At 41.3% G+C, this 19,408-nt stretch overlaps 1 protein-coding gene across 1 annotated transcript in view; it reads left to right on the top strand.

The window, feature by feature from the left end:
- LOC147327503 (unconventional myosin-XV-like) overlaps nucleotides 1-19,408 on the top strand; it is a 46,295-nt gene that overhangs the window by 20,053 nt on the left and 6,834 nt on the right. The window contains exons 33-60 of the mRNA XM_086295166.1: nucleotides 323-451; nucleotides 542-648; nucleotides 817-995; nucleotides 2,367-2,439; nucleotides 2,560-2,751; nucleotides 4,289-4,368; nucleotides 4,449-4,522; nucleotides 6,550-6,658; nucleotides 6,801-6,869; nucleotides 6,949-7,013; nucleotides 7,100-7,477; nucleotides 9,007-9,088; nucleotides 9,177-9,272; nucleotides 9,399-9,459; nucleotides 9,797-9,890; nucleotides 10,287-10,404; nucleotides 12,482-12,597; nucleotides 12,701-12,760; nucleotides 12,905-12,980; nucleotides 13,078-13,193; nucleotides 13,299-13,417; nucleotides 14,728-14,869; nucleotides 15,067-15,178; nucleotides 15,267-15,341; nucleotides 17,923-18,128; nucleotides 18,220-18,338; nucleotides 18,982-19,051; nucleotides 19,147-19,219. Of these exons, the coding sequence (XP_086151292.1) occupies nucleotides 323-451; nucleotides 542-648; nucleotides 817-995; nucleotides 2,367-2,439; nucleotides 2,560-2,751; nucleotides 4,289-4,368; nucleotides 4,449-4,522; nucleotides 6,550-6,658; nucleotides 6,801-6,869; nucleotides 6,949-7,013; nucleotides 7,100-7,477; nucleotides 9,007-9,088; nucleotides 9,177-9,272; nucleotides 9,399-9,459; nucleotides 9,797-9,890; nucleotides 10,287-10,404; nucleotides 12,482-12,597; nucleotides 12,701-12,760; nucleotides 12,905-12,980; nucleotides 13,078-13,193; nucleotides 13,299-13,417; nucleotides 14,728-14,869; nucleotides 15,067-15,178; nucleotides 15,267-15,341; nucleotides 17,923-18,128; nucleotides 18,220-18,338; nucleotides 18,982-19,051; nucleotides 19,147-19,219 (3,190 nt within the window). The remainder of the gene's footprint in view (nucleotides 1-322; nucleotides 452-541; nucleotides 649-816; nucleotides 996-2,366; nucleotides 2,440-2,559; nucleotides 2,752-4,288; nucleotides 4,369-4,448; nucleotides 4,523-6,549; nucleotides 6,659-6,800; nucleotides 6,870-6,948; nucleotides 7,014-7,099; nucleotides 7,478-9,006; nucleotides 9,089-9,176; nucleotides 9,273-9,398; nucleotides 9,460-9,796; nucleotides 9,891-10,286; nucleotides 10,405-12,481; nucleotides 12,598-12,700; nucleotides 12,761-12,904; nucleotides 12,981-13,077; nucleotides 13,194-13,298; nucleotides 13,418-14,727; nucleotides 14,870-15,066; nucleotides 15,179-15,266; nucleotides 15,342-17,922; nucleotides 18,129-18,219; nucleotides 18,339-18,981; nucleotides 19,052-19,146; nucleotides 19,220-19,408) is intronic.

Here is a 19,408-nt window from a genome sequence, read left to right as displayed (position 1 = left end):
TTTAAAAATAAAACTATATAAATTGAGGGAAATATGCATAAACATAGCTGTAGTTCCTAAATAGTTCATTTAATATTTATATGAAACCACTTAATTAAAGCTCAAAGTCTGCACTTCCATCACATCTTAGTTGCTTGATTTAGTATCTGTCCTGGTCCAAACACTTGTGGTTCTAACTGTATCTGTGTTGATTTAACCATCAGTTTAATTGGACATCAACTGTTCAAAATCAGTAAAACCTTTTTTGACCAAACCTATAAATTTGGGGGCTTGAGTTTTACTTATGCATGTCTTAACTACCAACTACCCGTGCCTTTAATAGATACTTAGGTTCATGGGTGACCCAAACTTGAACGGGGCTCAGGAGAATCTGTTTGGGAACTACATCATCCAAAGAGGACTGGCCAATCCCAGCCTCAGAGATGAGATTCTGGTTCAGGTGGCAAATCAAGTAAGAACCACTTTTTGTGTCTACTAATAAACTATATTACTAATTAAATATTTTCTTAATTTACTTCATTGCTGTCTTTTGTACCACTAGGTGTGGAGGAATCCTAACATCCTAAATTCAGAGCGCGGCTGGCTCCTGCTTTCTTCCTGCCTTTCTGCCTTCCTGCCCTCTCAGAGGCTTGCAAAGTACCTGCTGAAGTAAGACGTGAGCCTGCAACATATAAACCATCCATCACTATTAGCAACAGTTTATTGATCTTTATGCTCTAAATTAATATGTTCTTTTGAAGTATTTTGCTCCTTGGTATATTTTTGCTGTGGTTGTGCTGATACTTGTGTTTGTTCATGCTTGTTGTTGTTTTGCAGGTTTGTGTCTGACTATGGGCCGGAGGGCTATGACTGTGTGTGCCAGCACCGTCTGCTTCAGGCCCTGCAGAGGCTCAGTGTCGGGCCAGAGTATGTCAGGACGTACCCACCCTGCCTACTGGAGTGGACCGCCAATCGCAAGAAAGCTCACACGGTTCTGCACGTGCACTGTTTCGATGGTGAGAAAATGAACAACACACAATGAAAACCTTTATGAAAGAGAATGCAAGCATATATATATATATATATATATATATATATATATATATATATATATATATATATATAATTTTTTTTTTTTTTTTTTTTTTTGCTTTGTTTGTTTATATTTTTAGAGATGTGTCAAAGTGCCCCTGAGCCGGAGCCTGGGTCTACCAGCTATATTTGTAGTCAGCATATTCACTTTCTTTGAATTTAGTTAAGCTCAATCCTATTTTCAAATCATTTGTCGTTTTGTAAAACTTGCTAAGAAGCAAAAAGGGAGATGATAAAAAGGATGTTGAAAAAATTGCATTTATAAATTTTTTTAACTACCCTTTGCCTTTTTGACTGAATGCTCTTAATCTGGTGCAGCAACACTGTGCAACATGTACACACATAATAACTATGAGAGCCAATCAAAGGTTACCTTACCTGATATAAAGTTGGAGGATCTCCATTTTCAGGATCACCTCCTTGTGTACCTCTGGTTCACTTTCAGTGAGGATGCTGCTCTTCTATTGCTCTTTGGAAGCGGGTTTGTTTTTTTTACCTATTTGTAAAAGAAGATGGGAAAAGGGCAAAAACCAGGTTAAAATGACTCATGTCTCAGTCTTTACTGAGACTAGATGGTGTCAAGTATCATGTCAGGAGCATGATGTAGGAGAATGGTCCTATTTTTTTCCCACATTCAGCAGGCATTGCACTGTGAATTTATTACCCAGGATCGGTCTGTGAAAACTAAATCTTTCTGTAATGTCCTGAGATGTCCAAGGGAGATTATTCACTGCCATTATTCACACCGACACAATCATCGCTCACCACCCACAGTGTTTGACAAACGATTTTGTCCTTTTCTCCAAAGATAAATTAAAGTTGAAGCCTCGGAGTAATCTAAAATTAGCGGGAGACCATCTAAAATGTGAGATTGGCCACATTTATATCTGTATGGGAGGAGTTGTGGTCTTATTATTGAACCTATTGAACTGGTCATTTGGTACAATTTGACTCCCTGTAGCTCGACTGTCTTTATTTCCCCCTGAGCCCTGTCAATGTGTGCACTCTCCAGCATGACAGCGGTAGCTGTCTCTCTCTCTCATTTCCACCTGTCATTCAGCCAATCTGTCCTCGAGCCTCGTGGCAAGTCCGCTGAGGATTAGACAACACCTGATACTCGCTCTGGTTCACTGGTCTTGTTTGTGCCTGTTTGCTGTACTGGTGTCTGTGGGAATCTTCCCAAACACACCAGTGAGGGCGCTGAGAAGTTTGTTTAAGCAATACAGAAGGGAGAATGAAGACAAACACAGCATGTAGCAGTTCATTTTATTCACTCTGGGACATTTGTTCTTCAGGTGTGTCCTTTCTGTGTCCACTGCACTCATGGACAACAGGAGAAGAGATGGCCAAAGACATCTTACAACACAGGTAGCATCTTTGCACAAAATTCACTGGGTAATGTAGAAATGCTGAAAAGAGAAAAGCTGATGACAAGTGAACAGATTACAGTCTTGTATTGTGTGCCTCTGTGTGTGTATGTGTGTCTAGGGGTGTGGTGGAGGGCCGTCGAGGATGGTCGGTGCTGCTGAAAGAGCCAGCTCAGTGGGTGGAGCTAGAGGGCTCAGACTACGTTCTGGACCTGATGTCAGATCTGGAACTTCCTGCTGACTTCCCCAAACACAGCAGCTACTTCATCATCTCTGCACAGGAACCAGCCAGAGTGCGGGCCAATGCCAGCATGTAAGACACACACACACCCACACACACACACACACACACACACACACACACACATTGCATTTTCTCTGGTGCTGTACTTACTCATAACCTTGAGATACTTTTGAGATACAACTTCAGGCCTGCTGGAAATATTCAACTTTCCACTGGTAGCACAAATTCCATTTAAAAATGTACCAAGGCTCTTTGGATCCATTGTTGCAGGATTTTAAATAATTTCCCACTGGAATTTTCTTTAAATATTTCACAAAAGGCTAACATTAAGGGACACATCAACAAGGTTAATATAGATTTATTTACTGCAAATTTAGATTTTCTTCATTCTTGCCCTGTTATTGATGTCACAACCCCAGATATTTATCATTTAACAACCACTAAACCCAAATACCTAAGCATACATGATGATTTAAAAACAACTCCACCTTGACCTGATACATCTCTGAAATGTCAGTATGATGAAATAATATACAAAAAGTTTCCAGCCTCATAGGTATTTTAACTTAAGATGCTTAAGGTTAGTATAGTTATAAATTATGCTTTCCTTTGTCTGTACCTGCAAACTGAGTGATTCAGTTAGAAACAACAGTAAATATTGTTTGTAGCTGTTCTCAGCAAAAAAAAAAAGAAGTAAAAAAACAAACAAACAACAAACTCCTTAAGCTGCAGACTGTATATAAAAGATGGAAGTTGCCAGGATGAGGACATCAGGGATTCATTTGTGAAGCCACGTTTTAAAAGTTAGATTTTAGCATTTTGTCTGTCGCTGTCTTACTTTTATTTAAGCTGGAAGTGGGACACTTGAGTGATTAGAATGCTGCATAATCAGCTAATGTTTGCAAGCTTGGCTAGCAAAGTGCATCTGAAAAACACAGATATTTGCTAATTAATACTGTGTAGCATACAAATAAAATGCTAAATCTCACCCAGACTTCAAAGTGTATTCTTTGTCAGATCGTTGTCAGAGAAGCTTAGCAGGTAGCTATTGGTTATGGCTCTCTGGGTTGGTATCCACCTATCATTAATGCAATTAAATAGATGAATAAGAAGACTGAACATTTGTCACGAACTGAGAAATTTGCTATGGAGACCAGAACAGGTTTTTGTTCCAGGGTGAAACATGTCGATTTCTGCTGTGAATTTGGATATTCTGGCATGTGAGTCTCTGGGGACTGACTTTCACTTTTGAATCCAGCCTCAAACACCAATTCTTTGGCTTCATTTTCCAATCGCAGAGGTTGCCCCCTGCTTAAAAGCAACTGCACACTCCCTGCTCGGCACCAGATAAAAATGCAGTAGCACAAATAGTGACTCATTGGTTAACAAAGCTGAGCTTTTATTAGCTGAAGACAGTTGGTAAAGACCAAAAATGGAGCTTCCCAGAAAAACACAGACATGAAAGTTGCTTGGAACTGTTGGATGTGTACATAACTAATTGTTTGCATGTTAGTAAACCTTTAAACAACTTTAAAGGACATTTTAAAAGTCTGTAAAGGTGTCGCCACCAGTTTTAAACAGCCTTTTCTTTCTTATTGTGCCACAGAAGCCTGTTGGGGGGTGGCTTTAACACGAACGATGATGTCATATCTACAGCCATGTCTAGCTCGGATGCAATCAGCCAAGGTACGTCACTACACCAAACATATGTGTGCACATATTGATTGTGACTGGAGCAGACTTCAAAGTCCTCTCCCCTCTCTCAGACCTGGAGCCTCACAGAGGGATGGATCGTTATCTTGACAGCCTGTTTGACCCTGTGCTGTCTGACGGAGCTGGAGTAAGTTACATAATTCATTCACTCTGAAACACTTGCGCATGCGAGCAGACTCCTCCATCAACCACTTACTGTCAGTCACTGTAAATCTCTGTAGAGCTCTATTTTTAGAAAGTGGGCATGGAGTGTGCCTTCAAGGAATGAGCTGTATACTGGGTAAAAGTCAGTTAGATGTACAATGCATATAGAGAGCACTTTTGCCACTAGCATACAGACAGTTGTGAATATACCTCTGAGAGCAATTTCCAATAGAAGCACCCAATTTCAGGTCTGTCCTATGGACGTGCAGGTCTGAGATGTTCAGAAAGTCTAGTGTTTGATCCAATAAACCTTTTTGTAATTTTGCAGCCATTTTTTCCACAGTTTTTCCACCAATAATAGTAAAAATATAATACAAAACATAACTGGATGGTGCATAAAATGAGAGTAAGGACAAAAGTCATTAAAGAGAGCAAAGTCTAATTAAAGAAGAACAATAATTGTTTTACATCACCTTCTCAACAGGCGTCATCGAGAGACTGAGAACATTTAAAAGGACACGAGACTCAGTGGGAGTTTGGTAGAGAGTGAATATCATAATGTGAGGCCCTAATAGCAAAAGCCTGAGCGTCTTTGTCACAAACTGTGAGCTCCAAGTTAATTACAGCAAAACTGTGACTGGGAATTAGGGCATGTTTCTAGAAAGGAGGATATTTAGTAAAGTGTGTCTGGTGATTTATGTTTTTTAGCCTGGTTGTGCCAGATAAAAGCTTTTTTCACTTGAAAATTGTTTTCTTACAGCAGTAAAAACACTTATTCTTCATCTAAAATGTGTGATTGCAGAGAATATCTGAAGACTGAGTTAAAGCCTTTTGTCAGGGCAGTGTTGCAGTGAATGCGTGACTTTGTCGGCCGGCCAGTCCTCTGGACGCCGATGTGGTGAATGTTAGTCGTGCTATCGGATGTGGCTGACAGGAATTAGCATGTATCAGATGTGTTCTACAGACCTCTCCCGGCCAGCAACCTATTCCGTTACCCAGTTACCGTAACTGTCACAGCCACCAGATCGCCACGATGATTTCCCACCCAGGGGATCTGCTTACGAGGGACTGACACTCTGGCAAATGAAGGGCTTATTTTTTAATGAGACATGGCCTACAAACGCACACACTTTATGGGTCAGTGGCTGATTTCTGATGGAACGGTTGCACACTGAAGAGGGAGATTCCTCTGATCACACAGCAGACAGTCACTCGCTCTAAGATACTGTAAGCACAAATGCTGTTTCAACAAGCAGACACACAGATACATACATATATTGTATATATATTTAAATATATACACACATACAAATATACATAGAGAGTTCTGTGCAAAAGTTTTGAGCTATCCCTCTTTTCTCTACATTTGCTTACAAGCAGCCTGACCTTCTTGTGATTTTTAAAATGGACAGTTCTCCAGGCTTTCTGAAGGCCTTTCAGAGTTTTTCTTTGAAGATTGGCTGCTTTAAAAAAAGAAAAAAAAATCAGTTTCGACCTTGAACCTGACATTTTCAGAGGAATTATTTTTTTGTTAAGCTACTTTTAAATTGTACCTTTAGGCACTTGTTCCATTTTCTTATTTTGTATCTATGAAAAATGACAAATATAAGAGTTTGAATGGGATCAAATGGTATTTGTGCATCAGCTGTTAGCTGAAAATCTTTACCTCAGCACTGTGTGCAGTGTGTCCTTAAAAAATTTGAGGAAGCTGAACTTTGCTGAAACCTCATTAGAAATGGTCTGAGTGGAAGTATGGCTGTGGAAAAAGCCATGGAAGCAGAGAAAATGCCTTTGGTTTGCCAAATTATACAAATTACACAAGAGCTGGACCGAAAATCAGTGACAACAGGTGTGATTGAGCGATTAATCCAAATTCGAAGTATTTCAAGTGTTTCTTAATACATTTAGAGCAAAAATGACTTTGACTCTTTGGTGCTTGACCTCACGGTGATTATATTCATCTTTTATATACAGCCTGTGGTTTTAAAGTCTGCTTGTGTATCCTCACAGGAAGTAGAATCAGCTGGAGGACTATCCAGCCGGATGAAGGGAGCTGGGGGAGTTGGTGGTGGTTGGCATCAACAAGGAGCATCCACGGGCCCACCGCCTCCACCTGGAGGTCAGTCACAGACATGGACACACATGCTAAATATTTACTCCTTCGCACTCCACAGTCCTGACAGATGATTAGCGTGTGAAATAAAACAAACACACTTAACATCTGACAGAAACTGGATGGCTGTGTGTGTTTGTGTTCACAGCTGTGCGAGTACTTCCTGTGGGAGGTGTGATGTCGCCTCCTGTTGCTGCAGTGGCACCTGTAACACCTGGTTTGTATAACGAATGATGATGATGGGGGGGAATCATCAAACATGATTTTCCATCCTGTTTACTGTGTTTTTCCTCCAGATGCCCAGCAGGCTGTTTTGTCCCAGCAGCAGCAGGCGATTGTGAACCAGCAGGCCGTCATCATGGTGCGCCTCGGTTTTGGATCCGCGTCTGTTTATCTATCCCACTGCTCTCTGCTACCAATGTAATGTGTCATGTTCTTGTTTCTCAGGCCCAACAGATGACTATGCAAGCCATGGCTATGGTCGGCAGCCCGGTGTCGAGTCCGCCCACCTCCCCGATCACGAGCCCTCCCATGAGTCCTCTGTTCCATCACCCTCTGAGCCCTTATGCCCCCACGAGCCCGTATGCTGCCATACCGCCAAGCCCGTATGCAAACATGCCACCGAGCCCCTACGCCAACTTCACCCCAACTCCCTTTGCTGCAGCAGACATCCCGCCTCGCCCCCATCCTCTCTCTGCTCAGGCTCCGTCACAGCCTCAGGCTCGGCCTCCTGCCGGTCCCCAGACTCAGCCTCAGGCCTCCCCTGCCAACCCTAACCCTGAGCCAGCCTCCACAAAAACTGACAAAGCTAACCCAGCAGCACAGGTCAGTAACTCCGAGACATGTGAGGAAACAGTTCGCACTGACACGTTGCGTAATATTCCAGCACTGCGAGTGTATAAAAGAGGCTGCCGTGAACTTAAAGCAACAGGAGACATTATCCAGGAGAAGCAGTTTATTTGAAATACAAAGAAGATATGTGTTGTCAGGATAATAAGCAGCAGCTGGTTCAAAAAAAACAACAAATATAAAAACCAAAACACATAAATGCATCAACCAAAGATCTGCAATAGTAAACATACTAATTTCTATGCCTAATCAGCCAATCGAAATCAAGCGCATCTGAAAGTGACTCTCAAATGTTCAGACAAATGAGGGTGAAGCAGTTGTGCGACTACAGCTGCTGCGGAGGCGGCTGCAACTTTTCTTTGGTTCTGATATCTTAGTTTTACTCGTGGAGGTTACTCTGGGTCTGCAATCCTCCGTAACTCTCAGCTAAAAACTCACTAATTCATTAAAGAGATAAACAGATTCACAAACACAATGCACAGCACCCTGAAAACACAGATCTCTTTATAAGGTGAGAACAATCAGCTGTGACTGAACTTGGATGAGTGACGAAACGTTTCTTCCTTATTCGTTTCTTTATGCACAGACGCAGACGTATTATATGGTATAAAAGACAAAATAAGGTGAAATTCGGTGTCCGCCTTGGTTACTGTTTTGGTTTTGTTTTTTTGGTTGCAAATTACAAATTTAGTTGCCAGTCTCATCTTCCCTTTGATGTGATGCCCAGAATCCCTACCTCCAAACATTTACTCTCACAGTTTGCCCATCTTTATTTCCCTGGCACACGTTGCTGAGTAAAGTGGCGTGTATTAAGTATTCTGAGGAGAAAATTTCAGACAGGTTATGGGCGAAGCAGTTAAATTGGATTGAGGCACATTCCATCAGTGCGAAATTTCAGCTCACTAGTTAAGAGCCATCCATCAGCGGCATTCAAAGACCAAACTGAATAGAATATCTCCCTCTGTCTCCGCTACATTCGCTAAGTTCATGTCAAGTGATGAGATCCTCGGGTCATCCCTTTTTTTTTCCTCCGAGCTCATAAATTTCTGGGATGGCAGCTTTGATTTGTACAGTGAGATATGTAAAGTTGTTTCAGCGTCTATATGACTTTTCCTCTTACATTATTATAAATCCTCATGTTTGTAGTGGTCAAAGGGAAAATAGTTATCTGAGAGGGAAAAATGTCACCCTGTGCATTGACTGTATTGTCCTTTGATCCACCAGTTTTATACCTTTCATTTTAGACCTTCCTTCATGTCAGAACTCTGGCATGTCTATCTTTTAATGTTACAAATCAACAACAAAAACGTCCCCCAAAAACATTATGCACAGGTGCAGACTATCCACAGGTTTATCTGCACCAAAAACACTGTCAGCTTCTTTTTTCTTTGCTCCCAAACTGACTTCTCCGGCAAAATTGCAGATGACTACATTGAACATCTGCAGAATCTTGAGTGCAAACTCTCTGTTTTCTCTCTGTGTGTGTGTCTATGTGGCTTTTTCAGGCTCAGTCAGCCAAGGACAGCGTCCCTCTGAGAAAAGCTCCGGGCATCCCCGTGAACAAGGACAAACCAGTCAGGAAATTTGGTAAGAGAGTGAGAGAGAAGTTCGCTTCTCACAGAACTCTCATTTAAGAGAGCAGAGGAAATCTAATCTGTTTTTGCGGATGCCTCAGCCCCGGTTGTGACGTCTCCTCTGCCCCCTGCTGGAGAAGTGGTGAAGTATTCAGCTCAGACTTCAGATCATGTCGTCCCCAGCCAAGATATCCAAGGTAACTGCAATTTTTGACAGGTTCACACACACATGTGAATAAGCGAGTCTTTTTCTTGACATTCTTGAAATATTGTATAAAACTTTGAAACCACCCTTTGTTGACATGTTTTATTTCATTAAAAAGAAATCATTAAAAGATACAACTCTCCACCACCACCGCCGGACCCACTGCCACCTGGCAAGAGGTGAGGCTACACAAACATGCACACGCGCAAACACGTGTTCTGTGTTGAGGAATCAGCTCTCAGCTCGGTGATCAGATTTTCCTACAATAAACTTTGCTTGTAAATCCAGCACAGCAGTTGATGCTGTCTGCAGACACAGAAATAACTGCGCACGCTGTAAACAAAGCACCGACAGACACCGGCTCCGATGTTAACGCCTGCATTAAGCACGCAGCACCAGAACGATCGTGTTTACACTCAGTAAACATAAACGCAGATTATACAATTTGATGTATTTGTAGTAGAAAAACCCTGCGCACCGTAATGTGTGATGTTGACACTGTGTGGTTGTACTTAGGAGACCAGAAGGGAAGTTTAAGAAGGCGCAAACACCTCGCGATGAAGCTTTACAGATCCTCAAACCACAGATGGAGAACCCTCCTGCTCCACAGGTGAACACACACACACACACACACGTTAATGCAAGCAGCATATACAGTTGTGGTCAAAAGCTTAAATCCACTCGTCATGGTAATTCAAGGTTTTTAATTTTTTTAAATTTATTTTGTTCTTTTTACAAGGTGGAATGATTGTACAGATGCAGCTTTAATGACTTAAAAAACTACAACTGGTTTAATTTAGTTTGAATTTATTTTTTTATTTTCTATAATCCACACAAGGCAAACCAGTCCCACTGGCAACAAAACTGGTCCAGAGCGTGACGCTTCCACCACCGTACTTAACAGCTTTTGTTCTTAGGTCTGAGCATCACCTGCCCCTGTGTGGATGCAAACTTTTGACCACAGCTGTAAAAGGTCACATAACAAAATGTTTTTGTGTCTCTCCAGCCCAAACGTCCTGCTGCTGCTTCACCCTCTGCGTCTGCAGTGAAAGAGGCAGGGTTTAAACCCACCAAGAGCACAAAGACCAGAGCGCCTGCCCGTCCCCTCCCCATACCTCCTCCAGGTATACACTGATTTGTGTACAGATGAAGCTAAATCACTTTCCCTTGTTAGAAAAATCTCAGCTTTAACCAAACAACAGTAGTCATCTCAGGACCCTATAATCCTCAGGCTCAAAGAGGATCGACCATGACCAACTGGGATGAGAGGAAAGAGGAGAGGGAGCAGTTCTGTTTTGTTTAGATCAAATAGACCTTACAAGAAGAAATTACGTGCTGAAGATATTGTCTGGCTCACAGAAAACCTGCAGAACCTGATTTTAGTTCAAAACTGTGTTTCAAGGCTTATAAATGATGAATAAAAAAGAAAAACCCACATGAGCCCTGTTTTAGCTTCCCTTCACTTGGGAAATTAATTTTAAGATTTTATTATTCACATTTTAAGCGCTTTATTGCTTGGTTATGAGCATTATTACTGCTGCCCAACCAGCCAGATTCTCAGCAAGGACTCGGATGACTAGATCAAGTCTAAAGCTGAGTGTTTTTTATTTTCACCAGGGGACTCTAAGCTGTAAAACTGGTTCAGTCAGTGACAAATTTGCCTTTATAAAGTAACTCATAATGTATTTGGAAAAGTGCTTTATGAATAAAGTGGTTGAAATTCCCAAGCTTTTATTTCTCCTCCAAACCTCTATGCCACGTGTTTAGTTAATGTTTTAAAAAAATAACATATATGCTTATTGTTACATAAAGTTAAGGCCAAGCACCCAGAAAAGAGTCTCTTAACAGTTTTCAGGTACTACTGGGTCATTATGTTGCCTCCTTGCCTCTTTTTATCTACTTCTCTGTCCTCCTGACCTCATCTAGGAAATGTCACTTTAATGGTTCCAGGCTTCTCTGAGAATTTGAAATAGATTTCTAGTAATTTGATATCTGGTTATTATAAAGTTTTGGCCTACTCACTGGATAGTTAATGTCCTTGCATTTGGATTCATTTTGTTCTTTAAGTTGGTTATTTGTGTTCTTAGTTTCCTCAGTGTTTGCCAGTCTGCTCCTCCATCTTTCTTGTTTCTGTCTTAATGTCATGGTTCCACCTGAGTAATTTCTTTTGTTTAATGCAGAGTCTGCATTAATTCTCTTTCCACTTTTACTTAACACTTGGGTTTCTTTCCTGCCCTGCATTAGCGTTTTTCCTGCTTCCTGAATGTTTTCACCTGTGTCTAATTTCCCCTCCTGTTCCTTGTTCTCAGTTAACCCAGTGTGTATAAATAGTCTTGACTCCTCTTAATCCCTCTCAGATCATTGGTCTCCTCCCCCTGTTTTTCTGTGATCTGTATGTTCTTTTAGACTTTTAGTATTCTTCACTTTGCCATTTAACAGCTTGCTTTTGTATCTTGACTGTCAGTTGTAATTTTCCTGACATCCCACACTACCTGCTTGTAAACACTAAGTAATAGCTGAGACAACTGTAATAGCTCTCTAAAGGTCAGGATATTGACAGCTGTGAAATGGGACTGTCACAGCAAGCCAGCAGTGAGACCCCACATGACCCTGACGGCACATAGATTCTGAACTATTAGAAACGTTTGACTTTCTGTTAAAAAAAAAGGTTTACAAAATGTTGGAATGAGTTTTCCCTATTTTCTGTAGTGAACTAATAGCAGACATAAAGATTCACTTCAATGCCTTCACATTAGCCTCCCCTATACTGTGGAGTGCTAACTAGCACAGGTTAGGGTGCTAAACAGAAATGGGGAGCATAAACACCCTTGTCTGGTTTCCCCTCCTATTCCTTGTTCCCAGTTAGCCCAATGTGTATAAATAGTCCTGTCAGATCATTTGCTTGCCTCACTCTGTGTTTCTGTGATCCACACATGATCTTTTAGATTTTAAGGTGTCTTAACATTGCAAGCAGTTGTTAAACTGCTTTCTTTTGTGTCATGCTTGCATTTTGTAACGTCAAAATAGATAACTATAATAAATTACTCTGGACGTCAGGGAAAGGAGGGCAGTGAAATGCAAAGTTTCTTTGCGTAGCTTAAAGCACAGGTTTGCCTGAGCACAGTCTCATCTCTATCCTCATGTATAAATAAGAGTGTTGACTGGAGGTAACACAGACATAATCTGACCTGTTTTATGCAGTCTCTCGAGAACTTCCAGTAGAGACACAAACTATCCAGACGCAGCTTCATCAGAGGACCAATGAAGAGCACTACACCTACACCAATGTTCCCTGGAGGCTGTATCTGAGGAAGGAAGTGAGCACATATACAAATATAAATCCTAAAAATTCCACTTATTCTGACCTGTATCTCCTCACTATTAAACCACGTTTCCTACCGCATTTCCTTTCCTTCACAGGTATTTTATCCCAAAGACAGCTTCAACAGTCCCCTGGTGCTGGATCTAATTTTCAAACAGGTAACTTTTCTTTTCTTTTCTTTCTTTTTTAAATTTCCAACCCATTTGAGCTCAATAAGTTTAACTAATAACGCAAAGATCATAGAAAGATTCGTCTTAATAATTTCTAACAATTCCTCTTCTCTGCTCTCCTCTGTCCTCCAGATAGTAAATGACACCTTGTCAGAGGCGTGTGTTCGCGTCACCCGGGATGAAAGGCAGAAAATGAAAGCTCTTTTTGGTAGTCTGTGTTCTTCCGGGAGACATTTTTTAAGATCGTATGCTTGAATCTCTTTGACATTCATGAGTTTGTGTGTGTCTTTTTGTGCAAATGGCAGCTAAGCACGGCGTCAGACAGAATATGGATCCAGTGGAGGAGCACGTAAAGAAAACTGTTGTCACAGCAGCCAGGGAAACCTGGGAAATATACTTCTCCCGACTCTTCCCAGCCTCGGTGAGCCTGGCGGTGAATCCTTAGGGCAGTATGATTTCTGAGTCGGTGGGGAATTTTCATTTTTAATAACACTTTTTTATATTTTTTCTGTCTACATTTCTGCAGGGTAGTGTAGGAACGGGGGTGCAGGTATTGTCAGTGTCCCACAGTGGAATCAAACTGCTAAAGACTGTAAAAAGCAGTGCTACAGCTCCAGACTACTTCCGAGTCCTAAGACCGTACACGTATGTGCTTGTTTGTCTCTGTGTAGATTTATGTCACAGACAAATACACCAAACATACACGGAAATACAGCACATAATGCAACAAGCAACATTTGCACAATTCTAACAAACTTGACAGTCAGTATTTGGTGTGAACACCTTTAGTTGTTAACACAGCCTGAACTCTCTTAGGAAACCTTTCTCATCTTGTCTTTAAGAAGTATTCAGGAATAGTTCTCCAGGCTCCTTGAAGGACATTCAGAGCTCTTCTTAGGATGTTGGTTGCCTTCTGTTCTCTGCTGATATGATCCCACACTGCTTAAAAGAGGTCTGTTGAGGTCTGGGCCTTGGGGAAGCCAATCCGTGACTGATAGTTTTTCACTTTTCTGTCCAGTTATGCCTTTACTTTACAGATGGCTATAGGCACTCACTGTTGTACCTCTCATTTGATCTCCTCTATACATACTGATGACCAAAAACTTTCAAATTTGGTGCTAACCCATCTCAAACGAATTAGCACTGTTGCCTCACAGCAAGAGGGCTCTTTGTGGAGTTTGCATGTTCCCTCTGTGTTTGTGTGGGTTCTCCCAGAGTCCCGGTACTCTTGCTTCCTCCTGCAGTCCAAAGATATGCAGTTACTGGGGTTAGGTTAATTAGTAACTCTAAACTGCATAGTTGTGAATGTGAGTGTGAATGGTTGTCTGTCTCTGTGTGTTAGCACTGCGACAGACTGGTGACCTGTCCAGGGTGTATCCTGCCTCTTGCCCTAAGTTAGCTGGGATAGGCTCCAGCAGCCCTGCAACCCTAACAAGGGTAAGCGGAAGAGAATGGATGGACTCCATTAGACCTGTTGCTGCTGCTGCTGATTTTCAGTCCATGCCTCAGCCTTTTCTCCCTGTTTTCCTTCTTCTTTCCACTGTCACCATTTCCATTGTCAGTGAATAGTTTTTCCTATTTATTAGGACATGACTTTCTGCTATCGATAGTTTCTTACCTGACACTTCTTTTATTCTTTGGCTTCTTTTTTTGTATATGAAACTGAAGAAATCAATTATGTCTTTATATATCAGGCCGCAAAAAAACATTCCTCTGAAAAGGACTGAAAATGAGGGGAAAAACCAGCCAATGTTCAAAGGAAAACTTTGAATGGTCTTCAGAAAGCCTGGAGAACCAGACCACCTAAAAAAATTGAGAAGAAATGACGGTTGCCTCGAGACTTTTAGACAGTCCTGTATCTCCAAGCTCTCACCAATCTGTTGTCTGATAGTGTGTTTTATTTTGTTTTGTTTTTGTTGTTTGTTGTTAAAATATTTACTCCGCTTTTTTTCCAGCTATGCCGACATCCTGTTTGTGACCATCCCATCTGAGAACATGCTGGAGTTCAATCTGACCAATGAGAAGCTCATACTGTTCTCAACCAAGGCACCACAAGTCAAACACCTCATAGACATGTTCATCAATGAGATCAAAAAGGTACAAAGCACACACACACACACACAATTCACCTGAAACATTCAGCTTAAGTAGGTTATACCAACGTCCAGATACACAAAGATAAACAACAATTACACATATAAAACATACGCAGGTATTTGAGCTGTTTAAAAAAAAAGAAAGAAAAACCAAAAATAAGCTCTTTTTTCTGTGTTTTTCCCCTTTTCCCCCTCAAGGACTCAGACTACGTGATTGCAGAGCGTAACTTTGTTACAGATGAACGCTCGATGCTCAGTTTCCATAAAGGTGACATCATCAGGCTCCAGGTTATGGATGGGCTGGAGAAAGGTGAGGCACTGGTGTGGAAGTCACGCTGTATTCTGTGTGAATCTGCGGCAGACTCATGAGCTCATATTTGCCTTTGCTCATTCTCCAGGGTACAGCTATGGCTGCGTGGTGAGGAAGAAGGTTGTGTTTTTGGAGGAGCTCAAAAGAGACACTCAGGACTTTGGTATTTATGAAATCCTGTTATTTTAATAACAAAAAACAATCAGTTTTGCACAGAGTTCCCAGATGTTGGACGAGGCCCAAATATAAACAAAGCGACAATTCAAAATGACGGTTTTAAAGGATTTACTAACCTATGCTGCGCTGTGTACCCTGGGGATGTGAGGGTATTTTTAAAGCCAGGGAAGAATAGCTGCAGTCGTGTTGACGGCGCCTGCGGCACTCTTTAAATACAATATTGTATCAGAAAATTATTTTCCAGATGGATGACTGCAATGCAGTTCCAAAACTATTGATTTATGTGTTTTCTTGAGGACATAAAAGATGAAATGGGATCACAAATGTCACGTCAAGCAGTCAGTGGATAAGACAAACTACAGCAGAAGTTTGCGCACATATTTCTAAATTAATCTGATGTATTGGTTTTGTTTTTCGGGGTCTTAAATTCAGAACTTATAAATTGCTCATATAGCACTCCATGCTCATGTTTTATTCATGTGAATTCTGCCTGCGCCATTGAGACCGCTCTCATTCAACCACAGTCTTTAAATGGTAGCATAAAAAGCTATATTTTTACATAAATTAACCTTTAATGTTAAGTTGATTTATGGGCTGCATAAAACATTTTTCATCAACTACGTGCCTGAAATGTGTGTTTGTTTTTTCTTTTTTAAGATTCATTGCGTGTGTTCTTATGAAACACAAAAAGGGACTTACTGCTGACCTTGTGGCAAAGTGCTGGTCCCTATAAGCCGACGTTTCTTTTACTTCTGCCTGAAACAAGATGATCTCCAAAGTTGAGACACAACGGTTTTCTTATCCAGTTACTTCTGTCACTTCTCTTTGAGTTGGTCCCCGGCCCTGTTTACTGCTTGAGGATGTTAAACTTGACCTTATAGCCACATGAAAAGCTAAAACAGTTTTATTTATTTTTAGAAAGGAAAGCAACATTGTTTTTGAGCACTATATCAAAATTGGAAGATTAACAATTCAGGTTTTTTTCAGTCATATTGCCACAGGAGTATAAAATCATGCACCTAGCTATGCAGTCTGGCCATACAAAAATATGTGAAAGAATGGGTCAGTCTACAGAAGGGATATCCAACTCATTTTATGTAATAGGCCACATACTGCTTACTTTCATCTAAGAGTAAACCTCCCTTTTTGTCACTGTAAAGAAGTTTAACTGCACATTAAATCTGTCAAATATCGTAATATAAGCAAAAAAAGAAGGAAAGTTCAACAGTTCAACTCATTTCTTTCCTGCATGATAAAGAAATTAAGTAAATAAAAGACATCTGTCAGCACGATAATCCCCAGACTGACCTGTAATTACAAAAAAAATTTTTCATTAATTCACAGGAAATTCTGTTTCTTTTTATCTTACTGTTGGTCTATTGCAAAAATCAGACTGAGATTTCTATTGTAGATAGTGGAAAAAATGGGTTTTCTCTCATTTTTTTGTTTATCTTTTACATAATTACTTTGGTGTAGTAAGAATGGCCACAGGGAGGTCTTTATCAGTGGAATGCTGTATTTTAAAGTACACAATTTAAACCCTCCTTCACATTTCCAAAGCCATCAGGTGGGCGAGATTGGAGTCCTTGTTGATTTCTTCCTCCGGGTCTTAAGTTTGACACTCCTGTTCTAAAGGGTTTCCTAAATTTGGGTGTGGAGCTGTCATAGGATGGTAGCTTTGCTACAAGTCAGTTGGTGACATTTCTTCACTCATAGATATTTCCCAATCAACTGCAACATGTACTGTTGCAAAGTGGAAGCATTTAGGAACCACAGAAACTTGGTGTAAACTTACAGAGCAGGTTGATGGGTTGAGCTCCAAACCTCCTCTGGCATTATCATAAATACGAAATCTGTATTTATGGAGCCATGGAAACTGTGGCATAGGTTTCCATGGCTGTCCAGCTGCATGCAAGCTTTACATCACTGAGCAAAATGCCAGCTGTCAGATGAAGTGTCTCAGGACTCTAGAGCAGTCAAAACATATTCTGTGGATTGATTAATTTTATTTCTCTATCTGGTAGTCTGATGGATGAATCTTGGTTTGACAAATGACAACTGCATGCTTCTAACTTTGCTTCTTCTCCTCAGAAAACTGAACCAGTTTTCACATAAGTCTGAAAAAGAAAAAAACAAACGGCGTCTCTGGAAACTATGAGCCAGCTGACAGGTTAAACTATTGAATATTGCAGCATTAATTTCATCACTCGCTTAGCTTCGAGGATTGCTGCAGCACCATGTCATGTTTGGGATCAGGGTTGGAGGTTGCCCCATATCAGATAAGTTAGCCTTATGTCTCTACAATTATAGAGGAGACTGCCTTTTGTGCCAGGTTATCAGTGTGGCAGCAGAGAGGTGGGAGGGGGATCACATCTTGTAAATGAATGCAAAGCCTGCAGATAAAGATCCGACCACTTTAATTGAAAAGCTGACCTGCTGGTAGAGGAAAGGCCGATAGCGATCAGGATTTGCAGTAAAGCAAAAGCTTGTTTAGGCACAGTGAACAATCAGCTGTTTGCCCTGCATCACCTGCACCTTGTTACCCCTCTGCTCTGTCTGCGCATCAGGCTGGAAGTTTGGCGCCGTGTTCGGCCGCTCCGGCGCATTCCCCGCCGAGTGCGTCCATCCCGTCGCTCCTCCTGACTTCCTGTCACTTCCACTGGACCGAAAGTCGGAGCCTCGAGGTGGAGCAGGACAGTTCGCTGTGTCATCAGCTGTCGCTGTCGCCGTAGCATCCACCATGGCCGCGCATGAGATAGATCAAACAATTGAGGTTCACAGACACTCACACACGCATACAGATTGCTTGTTTTTCTGTCAAACTGAATTCAGGTTGTTTTTCACTGTCACTCTTTGCCTTTCAGAAGGTCTCTGTTGATGGCTTTGCTGATGGAGATCTGGATGAAAGCGCCCTGCAGGACACGAAATATGACATGCTGGAGTTTGCCAAGAAGTACTTCAGACAGGCGCCCAGCGGGAAAGGGTGAGGGAAAACACAGAATGAGTTTACCGTGCTCTAACAGCAGAACAGGAAAAAGATGTGTTAGTTATCTTTTGTTCTTAGTAATCAGCAGGGAATAGACAAAGCCACCAGACTTCCTAACAATAACACTGTATTTTCATGTAAAATTATCACTGAGTGAGAACATTAGAAGCAACAGAATGTCTCCTTAATTTTAGTGCACAGTCTTCAAGTGGATGCAGCTGCTGAGCAGCAGGAACAGCGAACCTGTTGCTGTTAGAAATTTCACTAGGCAAAGATAAAAGAGTGAAATGAGGAGGTACGGCCCGAGAAGGAGCATCAGAAAGGGGCATCGAAAGTAATCAAAAATACTTGAGTTACTTTGAAAATCATTTAGGAGCTAGGCGCTCCTGTGTTCACAAGTTCTGCATTGAAATACAATTTACGATGCTAAGTCCTGCTCCAATGATAGAATATTAAAATGATGTAACACTGAGAGGTACTAATCTGCATCATAGGTACACTGAAATCAGTTGTGTCGAAAGGGCTTGCGTACTCTTGTTTAGATACATATTTGAAGGTTGCTAATTTTCAGGCAATTCAAATAAATGCTGTTTTATTGGAACTAAAAGGCAACATGAGGCATGACTGACTGTGTTCACAGAGCTTCCCTGAAGAGCAAAAGCAAGAACAGAGACTCCCGGGAGCCCATTGAAATGATCAAGTTTTCCAAGGTGCCTTCTTCTTTGCTCTCAGTTTTGCTGTCGTAACACTACGGCCGCACCGCGTCGTTCGCGTAACTTTTCTTGTACTGTGTTCACCTTTGCAGACGCCTCTGACTGAATCTCTGATAGAGTTCACAGACCCGGCCATGAACAGAGTGGCAGCCGATCTCTTCCTGTGTAAGTTCTCACCTTCTGTCGTCTTCAGTTACATTAATAATTTTCTGATTTTTTTTACAACCCGGCTTCAAGTGATCTTCTGTTCAGAGGAGATGTTCTCATATCCTGTGCCATCTACTGCATATCTGTTCATCTCGGCAAAGCAAGAGCTGAGGTTCCTGCTTTTTCCCCGTAAAAAGGATTTGAGGG

Source organism: Aulonocara sp. 'chitande type north' Nkhata Bay, linkage group LG6 (genome assembly GCF_057382095.1).
Source record: "Aulonocara sp. 'chitande type north' Nkhata Bay isolate Kocher_YH1m ecotype deep benthic linkage group LG6, A_spYH_male_GT1.1, whole genome shotgun sequence".
In the NCBI taxonomy this organism is placed as follows: domain Eukaryota; kingdom Metazoa; phylum Chordata; class Actinopteri; order Cichliformes; family Cichlidae; genus Aulonocara; species Aulonocara sp. 'chitande type north' Nkhata Bay.
This window is presented reverse-complemented; position numbering and strand designations above follow the sequence as displayed.